The sequence below is a fragment of the Crocodylus siamensis genome, chromosome 2 (assembly GCF_052110815.1).
Source record: "Crocodylus siamensis isolate JL-2025a chromosome 2, ASM5211081v1, whole genome shotgun sequence".
NCBI classification, from domain to species: Eukaryota; Metazoa; Chordata; order Crocodylia; family Crocodylidae; genus Crocodylus; species Crocodylus siamensis.
In genome coordinates this window covers 167,922,594-167,935,434 of record NC_143396.1, presented here as the reverse complement: position 1 = coordinate 167,935,434, position 12,841 = coordinate 167,922,594, and the positions used below count along the sequence as shown (strand labels likewise).

At 47.3% G+C, this 12,841-nt stretch overlaps 1 protein-coding gene across 1 annotated transcript; it reads right to left on the bottom strand.

The window, feature by feature from the left end:
• Positions 1 to 7,609: 7,609 nt before the first annotated feature.
• LOC149871170 (olfactory receptor 5AR1-like) lies at positions 7,610 to 8,545 on the bottom strand. Its single transcript, XM_090034857.1, has one exon. The coding sequence runs from the start codon at positions 8,543 to 8,545 to the stop codon at positions 7,610 to 7,612; it is 936 nt and encodes a 311-aa protein (XP_089890983.1).
• Between the last annotated feature and the right edge of the window lie 4,296 nt (positions 8,546 to 12,841).

Genomic DNA, 12,841 nt, shown 5'->3' with positions numbered 1-12,841 from the left:
GAGCTGAAGAGGGGAACCATATATAAAAAGTCTAATCTCCCACCCCTGTTTAGGATTCAGCACTTAAATCAGGGCTGTACAGAAGCTTAGGTTCCATACATTTAACACAGTAGTTACAGCACTTGTATAGTTGTAAGAGATTTGGGTTTTAGCACCCCCCCCCAAAGGAATTTATATTTAAATTTCCAATTTGGGGGTTTGTTATATATTACATTTAGCGCCTTGTTACACATTACACTGTGAGGTTCACAACTTTTGATCAGGGCTTGAGTTTGGAGCAGTCACACATTCAAGCCAACAAGGGCCTGGAGAAATGAAAGGTCAGAATCTCTGGCCCTGCCCATGGGATTGTGATTTCTCCCTATCCCCAGGGCTCGCTGTCTGTCCCTGGGACTTCCTCCCTACACCATGCTTACTTGTGGCTGCCTGTGTTGCCTGTCCCAGGGAGCAGGTATGGAAGGTGTAGCATGCATCCCCAAGGGGGCAGGGCTGCTTGGCAGTGACCAGGGGTCTGGAGTACTGGGAGGGATGAGGCCAGGAGGTGGGCAGTGGGCTCACTCCAGACCAGCAGGGGAGTGGGGTTGGGTTGGGTGTTTACACTAAGGTGTAGAGGGACTATACCTTAGTGTAACACAATCTGGATAGCACAGATGAGAAATAATCCTGTCCTGGAGTGCTATCACTTCGAGCCACATGAGTGCTTAAATCTAGATTCAGGTGTTAATCTGTTGACAATCCAAGGTTTAAGAACTCCAGGAGTCACCCAAAATTACCATTTAACAAGGCTCTTATATTTACATTGTAGTAAGTATTAATACAACTGATTTTCAGGTCTCAACCCTCAGATCATGCTGCAGCAGGTTCAGGACTCTCCTGTGGTTCCAGAACTCAGGCATAAAATCAGAAGACTTTCAAGTCTCAAGTCTGGTCTCACATTTGTGCTGATTCAAGACTCCTGATTGACAGTACTTAAGAGCAGAACTCTCCAGCAAATCTATTTAGATATTTTAATGCACATTTTACACTTTTTATTATTCACAAACATGAATATAATGAAAAAAAAACATTCATTCTACTGCCTTGCACTTAGGACAGTAGAATCCCATGAACAGTACAAGCCTGGGACTGACTGGCTAAGCAGCAACTCTGCAGAAGAGGACCAGGGGGTTGCAGTGGACACTAGGCTGCATATGAGTCAATGGTGTGCTCTTGTTGCCAAGAAGGCAGCAGCATAGTGAGGTGCATTAGTAGACACTTTGCCAGCAAATTGAGGGAAGTGATTATTCCCCTCTATTCTGCACTGGTGAGGCCACATCTAGAGTACTGTGTCCAGTTTTAGGCCCCCACTATACAACAGATGTGGATAAGTTGCAGAGAGTCCAACAGAGGGCTATTTAAAAGGTCTGGGGGCTGGGACATATGACTTCTGAGGAGAGGCTGAGTTACTGGGTTTATTTAATATGCAGAAGAGAAGACTGAGAGGGGTTTGATAGCAGACTTTAAGTCCCTGAAGCGTGGTTCCAAAGAGGATGGAACTAGACTGTTGTCAGTGGTGACAAATGTCAGAACAAGGAACAGGTCTCAAGCTGTAGCAAGGGAGGTTTATGTTGGATATTAGGAAAATCTTTCTCATGAGGAAGATGGTGAAGCACTGGAAGAAGTTATATACAGAGGTGATGGAATCTCCATCCTTAGAGGTTTTTAAGGCCTGGCTAGAATGATCTATGAGGGAGGGTCATGCTTTGAGCAGGGGTTGAACTAGATGCCCTCCTGAGGTCCCTGCCAACCCTAATTTTCTATCATTCTATGGTTCTAGAACCAAGGATCTCTAGGACTCCAGGTGAATGCCCCAGTCTCTAATAGAGTTGGGACACAGGAACAGGAGACAAATGCCCCTGTTACTTTCAGAGACAAAGAGACAGATGACTTGGGCCAGCATGGAAATACACAATCAAGAGCAGAAAAGAAGGAGTAGCTTCATAACTGCAGGAAAGCTACAGGATGCTTAGCTGGAGTGACTGTGTAAAAGGCAGATGTTGCAAGGGCTGAGCTCCAGGCATTGTGTTAAACAGCAGCTGCAGCTCCTGTTATACCGAGTAGAGCCAAGGAGCAAAAAATCTGGCTTGGCTGCAAAGCAGTGCTGATTAGGAGGAGCTAGCCGAAGCATTGTGAGCCTGCTGAATAACAGGCAGATGAGATGCTTTACTGTGCTGTAGAGCAGTTTACTGTACAGTAAGCATATGCATCTACACATACAGATGCTTACTGCTCAGTAAACAGTTCTATTCGTGAGTAAATCTGCCACCTGCAAATGCAAGTAGCAAATTTACCCATGAATAGTAACTGCACAATTGCGCACATATAGATGCTGACCAGAAACAAATTTGCTCCCTGTCAGCCTCACCACTAGGGGGCCAACATCACCTCAGCCTCAAGGCCCCAGAGCTGGAAGCCTCTTCTTCCTCAGAGCTGGGCCAGCTCTGTGCCAGCCCGAGCCCGAGCCCCAGCCCCGAATTCCTCAGAGCTGGAACCCAGGGGAAGTGCAGGCATCTTATGACCACAACAGGCCACTGCATCCCACAGCACAGGCTGCAGTGCAGCTGAAGCATTCTGCCCCCATACTGGCAGTGCTCCCTGGAACTGCAGTGCCACATGGCTGCCAGGCCCACACCATCCAGCCTTGCAGGGTGCTACAGGCAATTGCCAGGCCTGGCAGCACCTGAGCCCAGCTGCAGCCAGCTTGTGGCCACCAGGTCCACCTCCAGCTGGCCACAGACAACCTGCATCAGCTTGTCCAGACCCTGCAGCTGTTGCCTGTCACCACCTAACCACATGCCTGCCAGTCCTATGATGTGCCCCTGTGTACTCAAGCATGGGTGGCCTGTCCGAGCTGCTACTACAGCCTGGCATCTGCAATAATGTGTCACCAGGGGAGGGCCCCTCGGGTCATCAACAGCCCATCCTGTCAAGCTCCTCACACCCAGCATCATCCAGAAGCTCTGGAATCCCAGGGCAGCCTGACCTATCAATTCACCTACAAGACCAGGCCAGCCACAGAACCACTGGCCATCAACAGCTCCCTGGAGTGAGGCCCTGTCTAGGCAGCCAGATGCTGCATCCCTGTGATCAAAGGCACTGTCAGCAGCCATACACTCCTTGATGCCAACAGAGACTGACCCTAACTTCCAGGCATACCAGCCACATCCACCTGGTAAGCCCTGCACTGGGGGGAGGCCCTCCACCCTGTCTCCGCTCTTGCTCCTGCCGCAGTCCTGGGTCCACTCCATGCCTGGCCTGCCCATGCTCCCCTGGCCTCCAGTTCTACTCCTACAGCATGCAGGGAGGGGGAAAAAGTACTAAACTTTACTGAGCATCCTGCGCCCCCACAGATAGGTGGTCATGGGCCTCTCACATGCCAAGGAATATGATGATGCGGGCAGTGATGTCCTTCTCAAATGTGCGTGGCAGGAACATATAGCGCAGTTACAGGTAGCCCTCCAGGCAGCTCTCGAGATCATGGGTCAGGGCAGTCTTGCCCTCTGCACCATCCTAGCTCAGGGCCTTGTGCCAAGTATGCAGGTGTGCCCAGGGCACCATGGCCATCAGCAGCAGCAGGGCTTAGTGGTTCAAGCACCATTTGGTCTGTGCAAACAGCTCCTCTCACTGCACTCTGGAAACTAGCAGCAGAGGTATGCTTAGGGTGTGGCACTGTCAAGGGTGGGGGAGGAGGCTCACTGGAGTTGGTGACTCCCTGGAGAGGCCCTCTGTGGGGAGGGCAGAGGGGCTGAGAGCTCCATGTCCCAGTTGTCCAGGAGTGCCCCAGCCCTGAGATCGAGCACCATGGGCTTGGTGTGGCAGGAAGTCACCTTTGTTTCTCCCCAGAATATCTGGTCTGTAACAATTTGATTAGGATGGGCCCAGCAGAGGAGACACACCCTTACCCTATCTCTTTAGGTAACCTGAGATGGATACATTCCTGAGGGATGGGGGGAAACCTGCTTCCTCTGCCTATGTGACTGGTATCATCTATCTGGGTGAGGGACATCTACCTGGTGGGCTAGAGTCTGCCCAGCAACTAGTGATGTATTTCAAATTGGTTGGCCAACAGCCAACAGGTCCTGGCCTCCATTGAACCAGGTGAACAAGGTCACAGGGGCTTTATAAGTTAAGACTGCCCAGAAGGAGGGGGCAGCAGCTATGTGGGGGACACAGATTTAGAGAGGAGCCTTACCATCTGAAACTGGCTCCATCGCCCATAACTCATGAGCTAGGAACAGCCTGCCTCCAGAGGTAAGCTCCAACAGCCTCTGAATGATGCTTGTGAGTAAGCTACTCAAGATCTGGTTAGATATATAGCTGGCAGTAACTCAGATTGTGATCAAAAGGCTACCTCAGCCAGAATGTTTTGCTGTATGGGATTTTTATGATATTGCTGTATCTTGTACCCTATTTCCACCCTACCCCCTGTATTCAATAAAGTTCTCCTTTGTAACTGGTGTAGGAGACTTATTGAGGGGTGGGCTTAATTATACCTAGGAGGCCCCTTGGGTCTGAAAACTAAGGGACACTATTTTTGGCCCCCAACTTCGGGAAGTGCCCCATGTGCTTGTACTGGGTTGAGCACCCATTGGACTATTAGGCCTGTGTTTTCCCAAGGACACAGAGCTTAAGAGGGTCCCCCCTTGGGGTGGTGGCAGCTTACGTTACCCCTGGACTCTGAGGTGGGGCTTGAAAGGGAGTCTGCCAGGGCATAGGCGCCCCTGGAGAGACACATGGAGTCCAGAAGGTGGACGGGGGTAGAGAGGTGGGAGGCTCAAAGCAGAAGCTCCCCCTACTGGCCCACCACACTTGGTAGCACCACAGCAGGTGGGCTGATCTGTACAAGGAAAAGGGTGAGGAATGGCTCTGGAACCACAGCAGGAGGTGCTGAGAGGAGCCTGACTTGTCCTAGTCTGGGAACGGGGAAGGGGAGGCAGGCTGCCTGCAGCCAGCACCTAGCACCCCACCAGCCCCTGGGGAGTGATTGGCGGGGGCTTGGCCACTAGCTGCCTGGGCCCAGGCCTTCCCAGCCAACTTACCATGTGGGAAGAAATCTCTTCCCCTTCACTCTTTCCCTCACTTGGGTCAGCGCAGGTGACCCTCTCTCTCCTTACTTGCTTCTTGGTTCAGACTGGTCAATCAGGTGACCTAGCCAGAAAAAACTCCTAGGGGGAGAGGGAAGCCCACTCTTCCTTCTGACAGGCATTTTGAAAACTACAAGCAAGCACCCCAAGCAGCTGCCTGGTGATGTCTGTAAATAGAAACCTGGAAACCTGCCAGGAGTTAGGAATTATGTAGGCCAGTCACATCTTAAAAGTGTCACCATATCCAGGCTATGTAAAGATTCAAGTTGCTTTTGTTTGCTCAAAGTGTACTCTGACTTCCTCATTGCACCCCCCATCCCCCTCCTTCTCCCCCTGTTCAGTAAAGATGCTGAGTTACAACCTGTATTGTTGTGCTGCTAAGGGTTCAGGACTTCTGCTCCTTGCCTGGCCAGTGAAGCTTGTTTTTTTTTTCTTTCTATTCTCCTCCAGTTTTTCCTGATGCTATCTAGGGGTGATTTGGGCTGAAAGAAGCACCCAAAAATATTACTGTGGCCAAAACACCCCCAAAGTTCACAGGGTCTGTGTGCTCCAGGCTACAAAGAGCCCTGCCAGAGACCAGTGCCTGGGTGGTGGCAGCATTACTCCAGGCTTGCAGGTGTTCTCCTGGAAGCAGGACAGCCAGCTGTAGGCTCCCCGAGGAAGACTCCCAGACTGAGGTTTTGGGTCTGGCACAGTGAGGCAAGTAGCTCTCTGTAGTAGCACCCCCTACTGTGCCATCACACCATGGTCTGTGGGTACCCATACACACAGAACCCCTGATCTGAGTCTAGGCAGCACACAGCCCCCTAGTACAAAGTATCTTATACCAGAAAAGTTCCAAAATCTCACAAAAAGCCTCTTGTCATGGCTCTGCAGATCTTGCAGCTGCACACCGGTGAGGGGCTCCAGTTGGCAGATGGGATGGCAGATCAGGATAATCCCTATCTTCGGTTGGGGCCCACAAAGGCACCAGCTCCACCAGAAGAAGACCCAGGACTGGAATCTCCTTCTGGGCTGGCTGGTGATAGCATCCGAGAAGTGAATGGCAGACTTATGGACATAGCAAGTAGACAACGTTGTCTGGCAGGAGGCTTGGCAGGCAGAAGATGTGGCTCATGTGGAAGCATGGGACCAGGCAGACCAGCAGTTCAGGGTGAGGCTCCTCACTCTGGAGGAGCATCATAATTGAGGCCAAAGGTGGCAAGGTTGGAGGCCCAGGTGGGCTTGGACAGCCCCAGTGGTGGTGTCCTGGAGCATGTCTTTACCATTCATGCCTGGGTCCAGGCAGAAGGATGGGATCTGGGTGGCAGCTGCGCAGCAGTGGGGAGCCTTGGATGTCATGGTGAGGTCAGCCAGGTGGTCACTGAGTGTGGGGAAGGTAGCAGGGCCCAGACTGCCCTAAGCCAAATAGCAGTCACTGTGGTGGGCCAGCATGCTGGCCAGCAGGAACCTGGGGCACTGGCCATCACTACTACGGGCAGAGACTGGATCAGTTATGTTGTAGGAATGGGGAGGCTGCAGTAAATGAGCTGCTGCATGCTGCCCCTGTACTGTGCGTGCTGCTTTGAGCCAAAAAAGGAACTGACTAGGAAGCAGCTTGCAGAGCTGCTTTTTAAAGATGGCTGCTGGTTGCAGGCTGCTGTGGCCTCCAGCTCCCCCTGGTGGTGGCAGGGACCTATTCCAGGGCTTCAGGAAGCAGGAGCAGGTTGCTGGTAGGAATAGGTTGCTCCTTTGCTCAGGTGAGGCAGGGCCTCGATCTTGGAGCACTGAGGCAGGGCCTGGGGCCCAGACCTGACAGGGAGAAAGAGATAGAAAAACAGGGATTTGGCTGAGACCAAGTGGAGGAAAATACACCCTAATCAGGAGACAGAGTCTAGAGTCAGAAAATCAGGTCAGATAGATGTTACCATAGGATGGGCAGGGTGCACTGAAGGTTTTGTCATCATCTGTGAGGGCAGCAAAACTTCATAAAAGAAACCCATAAAAGAAGTTTTTTAGCACACATCCAAACCACCCTGGCATACAAGCAATATATGGAAGTGTATGGTACAGAAATTCCACTTTGTAAGCAGGTAGAAAACTGCATGGAATAAGTAACCTGTGGTTCAAAACCACCCAGAATTTAAAGAACTAGAAGGCAGACATCAACATCTTTATTATTTTATTAATAAAATGCCATGATTTTTCATCCCTTTTCTTGATTTTGTAGAAACTGACTTTTAATTCTTGAACATCTGTGGGTGCAATGGTGACTGAGTACAGCACAGTCCCCAAACCAGGGCTGAGCAGCTATAACTTTGGCTGTATGCCACATACAGAGGTAGTGAAATAATCACTGTTCAGTGCACAGCTCTCTGTGGAAATTTTAGCTATGCATTCCTTTTGGCACAAGATATATTCATTGAAAAGTAGGGTAATGACACAGAGAAATCACTCCAGCTTTTCACTCCTTTTTATTCATAATAAATCATTCTCAGAATTTGGATTCATCGAGAAGAAAATTTCCTTTTTATGGTCCTCCTGAAGGCCTCTTTCACCTCTTTGTTCCTCAGGCTATAGATCAGGGGGTTCACCATGGGGATCGCAAGGGTATAAAACACAGAGATAATTTTGTCCTGATCTAAGGCATATTTTGAGCTAGGCCGTAAGTACATGAATGAACCTGTCCCATAGAAAATGGTGACAGCTGTTAGGTGGGAGGCACAAGTGGAAAAGGCTTTGCGCCTGCCCTGAGCAGATTTGATTTTTAGAATAGCAACTGCAATATAGATGTAGGAGATGAGGATGACCAAACTTGTTGATGTTACAAGCACTGTAGCACAACTGAAATGAACAATGTCAGTGAGGTGTGTGTCAGAGCAGGCCAGCTTCAGGACGGGGGGGACATCGCAAAAGATATGATCAATGATAGAGTCACAGAAGGGCAAACGGAATATGAATGTAGTCTGAATTGTTGAATTTAAGAAGCTCATGAAGTATGCACCAAGCACCAGCAGCATGCAGAACCGCTTAGACATGATGACTGTGTAAAGCAAAGGGTTGCAAATGGCTGTGAATCGATCGTATGCCATTATTGCCAACAGGTAGCATTCCAAAGTCACGGCAATACAGAACAAGAAGAACTGCAAAGTGCACCCTGTGAAAGTTATGACTTTGTTCTCTGTGACTAAAGTCATGAGTGTGCTTGGAGTTATGATGGTGGAGTATCCAAAATCCAAGAGGGCCAGGTTGCTGATGAAAAAGTACATAGGGGTGTGAAGCTGAGAGTTGATTTTGATTAAAACAAACATCCCAAGATTTCCCACCAAGGTCAGCAGGTAGATCAGTACAAAAATCAAAAAGAGAACTATCCGCAGTTTTGGGTCATCTGTGAAGCCCACTAAAATGAATTCAGTCACCACAGTGTGATTCCCCTTCTCCATTTTCACCAGATACACTCTTCTCTGCAGAGGCAGAAAATGATGCTTACACTGAAAGAGAAGACAAGTAAGGGGAAAGTGATAATATCACAGAATGACTTGAGCTCTTAAAAATGCATTATCTCAGGATATTATCATATCCTAGCACACCCTGCCGCTTGTCAAGGAAGTGGACAGCATAGAGTTTTGGAATTCTCCCTTTGGCTTTAAGTTAACACAACAGGAGGCTCATGTTCTGATGCCCACAGGCGTAAATTCAGTCCCCACCCTTCACTCTTCTATCTTCCCTCAGTCGCAGGCTGTGATATAACTACCTAAAATAGTTTGTGCTATCAGTGGATAGAGTAGTTCTTTGCATACCACAGAGTTACTTGGTATGAGAAACAGAAGGAAAGACGGCACATAAATCTTTTTCACTATGGATCCAAACTAATTGTTTCATTAGAAACAGCAAGTGGCAATTTAGAAAAGCTTCAGGAAAAAAGATGTTATGCATGATGAAGAGCTAGCGTTACATGCTGATTGTTGTAGGATTGGACTGTTGTTGTAGGTATGAAGGTCCATGGCATTTCTGACAGGCGAGGCTTTTGTTACATTCCAAAGCTCGTCCAACAAGTCTCCCAGCTATACAGTTGGTCTAAATGCTGATTGTTCACATTCTGCCTGATCGTCTAAAGTCAAACAAAAGTGACTGCTTCTTGAAACCTGACCCTGTTTCTCTGTAGTAATCGCTTCTCGGCCTCTTGAAGGCTTGGATCGAAAACATTTATTCCTCATGCAGCAACTGCAACTCACTTATGAAATCTGCAAGACAGGCAAGTGAATACCCTTCTGAGTGAATGGCATTATTCTATTCTATTCTGCAGAATATGCATATTTCCAGCTGTGACAGTCTTCCAATAATACTTGTCCCAGATCCTGAAAATATATCTTTGTGGGCCCTACTAGTATGATTTCATTTTTACAGAGATTTACATTTTCTCGCCTTACTTTTGAAAGGGCATGAACCAACAAATACAACTCCACATTCATAAAGTTTATAACTGGATAATTGATAATTGCCTTGGTTTTTCAATCCCTGGTTCCCTGTATTTCAGAGGCCAGATCCCTTTGACCACTGATAGTAGCTTTCCCGGTATGACTGCCATAGTCACAGAAGACTCTAACTTCATAAAACTTATTTAAGCATAACTACTTCACCATATTGAAACAAGATTTTTTTCCCCCCAAATCAACACTTAAGTAACCCCATTATAAGTCCACCAGCTAAAGTGTTCTTCTTTCATTAACATATGTCATTCTCCATTCCCTAATAAGTTCTTCCTATCAAAACTCCTTATTTTCTCCAGCTTAAGTAATATGTTTCCATGAATGTTTCAAATGTTTTACTGAAGTCCTGATAGATGAGAACTAGGGTATTTGCTTTGTTAAGAAAAGCAGTTACCTTGTCAAAAAAACCAAAACCAAAATGAAAAACCAAATAAGTTAATCCAGTAAAATCATGTTTGGTACCCACATCACTTTCCATCCTGTTTTTCAGTTATTGATGCCTTCAATTGTCATTTCCTTCAAACTTTACGCTCTTGCATACTTTATGCTCTGCATACTCATATGCAGACTCTTGCATACTTCTGAAGTTAGTAAAATGGGTCTGCATTCATGCAGATCTTTAAATATAGATAGAGCAATCAGTGATTAAGACTGGTTTCAAAGAGGCTGGAGCTAAACTGGTCTCAGAGACAGCAGGTGAGGAGAACAAGAAGCAATGGTCTCAAGTTGCAGCAAGGTATATTTACATTAGATATTAGGGTGTGGTGGGGAAACCTCTCTCACTAGGAGGGTTTTAAAACACTGGAACGGGCTACCCAGAGAAGTTGTGGAATCTCCATCCTTGGACGTTTTTAAGACCAGGTTAGACAGAGCCTTGTCTGGGATAAGTTGTCTGGCAATGGTCCTGCTTTGAGCAGGGAACTGGACTAGATGACCTCCTGAGGTCCCTTCCAACCCTAATTTTCTGTGACTATTTGGTTTAAAAAAATTGTAAGTTGTCACATTCTGGAACAACTGGGTACTAGCTTTACTAGTAGCAATTGTTCTCCAGTAAATGTCTGAAGTTAAAATTTCTCATGTTACTCCCAAGAGTATTGTGCCCTCTAATACTTTTACTGAAACAATTATTCATATCCAAATCAGATCTAAGCAGATGTCCAGCACCATCTAAACAAATCACTTTTTTAATGTCTTCCCTAAGTGATTTTGTCACTGGAGAAACCTATCTTGATGCAGAATTAAAGTTGTGTGGTGATATCTTGTGCTTTTCCAGAATTCCATCCTGGGGAAGATCTTAGAAAAGTTTATTAAGGAGGCCATCCTTGAGGGACTGGCCCAGGCTAACATTCTAAGGGACAGCCAGCACGGGTTTGTTGCGGGTAGGTCTTGTTTGACCAATCTCATTTCCTTCTATGACCAGGTGACCTATCACCTGGACAAGGGAGAAGAGATTGATGTCATATATCTTGACTTCAAAAAAGCTTTTGATCTGGTATCCCATGATCACGTCTTGACCAAACTGGCCAGTTGTGGCCTTGGCTCTACCACGATCCGCTGGCTGGGAAATTGGCTTCGTGGTTGGGCCCAGAGGGTTGTAATTGATGGCAGTCACTCATCGTGGTGCCCTGTGACCAGTGGGGTCCCTCAAGGCTTTGTCCTTGGACCCATACTGTTCAACATCTTCATTAATGATGTGGACATTGGAGTCAGGAGTGGACTGGCCAAGTTCGCCAATGACACCAAACTTTGGGGCAAAGCATCCATGCCAGAAGATAGGCGGGTGATCCAGGCTGACCTGGACAAGCTCAGCAAATGGGCAGACGAGAACCTCATGGTGTTTAACACCGAAAAATGCAAGGTTCTCCAGCTTGGGAGGAAAAACCTGCAGCATCCTTATAGGCTCAGCAGTGCTACGTTGGATAGCACTACAGAAGAAAGAGACTCGGGGGTCATCATTGACCACAAGATGAACATGAACCTGCAATGCAATGCTGCGGCTAGCAAAGCGACCAAAACGCTGGCTTGCACCCATAGGTGCTTCTTGAGCAAATCCTGGGACGTCATTCTTCCCTTGTACTCGGCCTTGGTGAGGCCGCAGCTGGAGTACTGGGTCCAGTTTTGGGCTCCACAATTCAAAAAGGATGTGGAGAAGCTTGAGAGAGTCCAGAGGAGAGCCACGCACATGATCAGAGGTCAGGAAAACAGATCTTACGATGACAGGCTGAGAGCCATGGGACTCTTTAGCCTGGAAAAGCGCAGGCTCAGGGGTGATCTGATGGCCACCTATAAGTTTATCAGGGGTGACCACCAGGATCTGGGGGAACGTCTGTTCACCAGAGCACCCCAAGGGATGACAAGGTCGAACGGTCACAAACTCCTGCAAGACCGTTTCAGGCTGGACATAAGGAAGAATCTCTTTACTGTCCGAGCCCCCAAGGTCTGGAACAGTCTGCCAGCGGAGGTGGTTCAAGCACCTACATTGAACACCTTCAAGAGTAAATTGGATGCTTATCTTGTTTGGATCCTATGACCCCAGCTGACTTCCTGCCCTTTGGGCAGGGGGCTGGACTCGATGATCTCGTGAGGTCCCTTCCAGCTCTAATGTCTATGAAATCTATGAAATCTATGAAATCCATGTTCAGCAAATTTCAAACTCCTGAAAAGAAGGACACACTCCTAATATAAATACAGCGGTGAAGTCCATGATTTTGCAGACTTAATTATACCTCCTGGATATGACAATCAGCAATAAGTATTACTTGCAATTTGCATTATGGATGCATAAGACATGTCATTTGAATGTTTTAGTTCTACTGAAGAGGAAGAGAGGTGTTATTTCTAGAAATTTACTGGTCTGCTACTGAGATGCTACCTACCATGGCTACATGAAGGCAAATGATCTCATGTAATTTCTATATGCTCCTCTCCCCACCTGTATACATTGTATAGAGTGGAATCAATTACAGTCATGCTCTGATACATGTGGACATTTTTATGCTTAACTTTTTTTGCTATTCTGAGATTATATTCCTTGCAAGGAAGAGCAAACCAATGAAAGTGGTATATGGTAGCAATACGTCTAAAAACAGGCAAAAAGAAAGGTTTCACTAAATCAGGTTTCAAGAGGCTGGGTTGGTGACTAGATCAAAGGCTTTACAACTTAATTCTTTGATGCATAACTTAAGCAGTCTTTTTTCTTCAAATGGGTAGGGACTTCTATTCAGTAGCTGCAGGAATCACCAAGCAGTT

Excerpts from the sequence above, each read along its gene's own strand:
- LOC149871170 (XM_090034857.1), bottom strand. The coding sequence starts at position 8,545 with ATGGAGAAGGGGAATCACACTGTGGTGACTGAATTCATTTTAGTGGGC.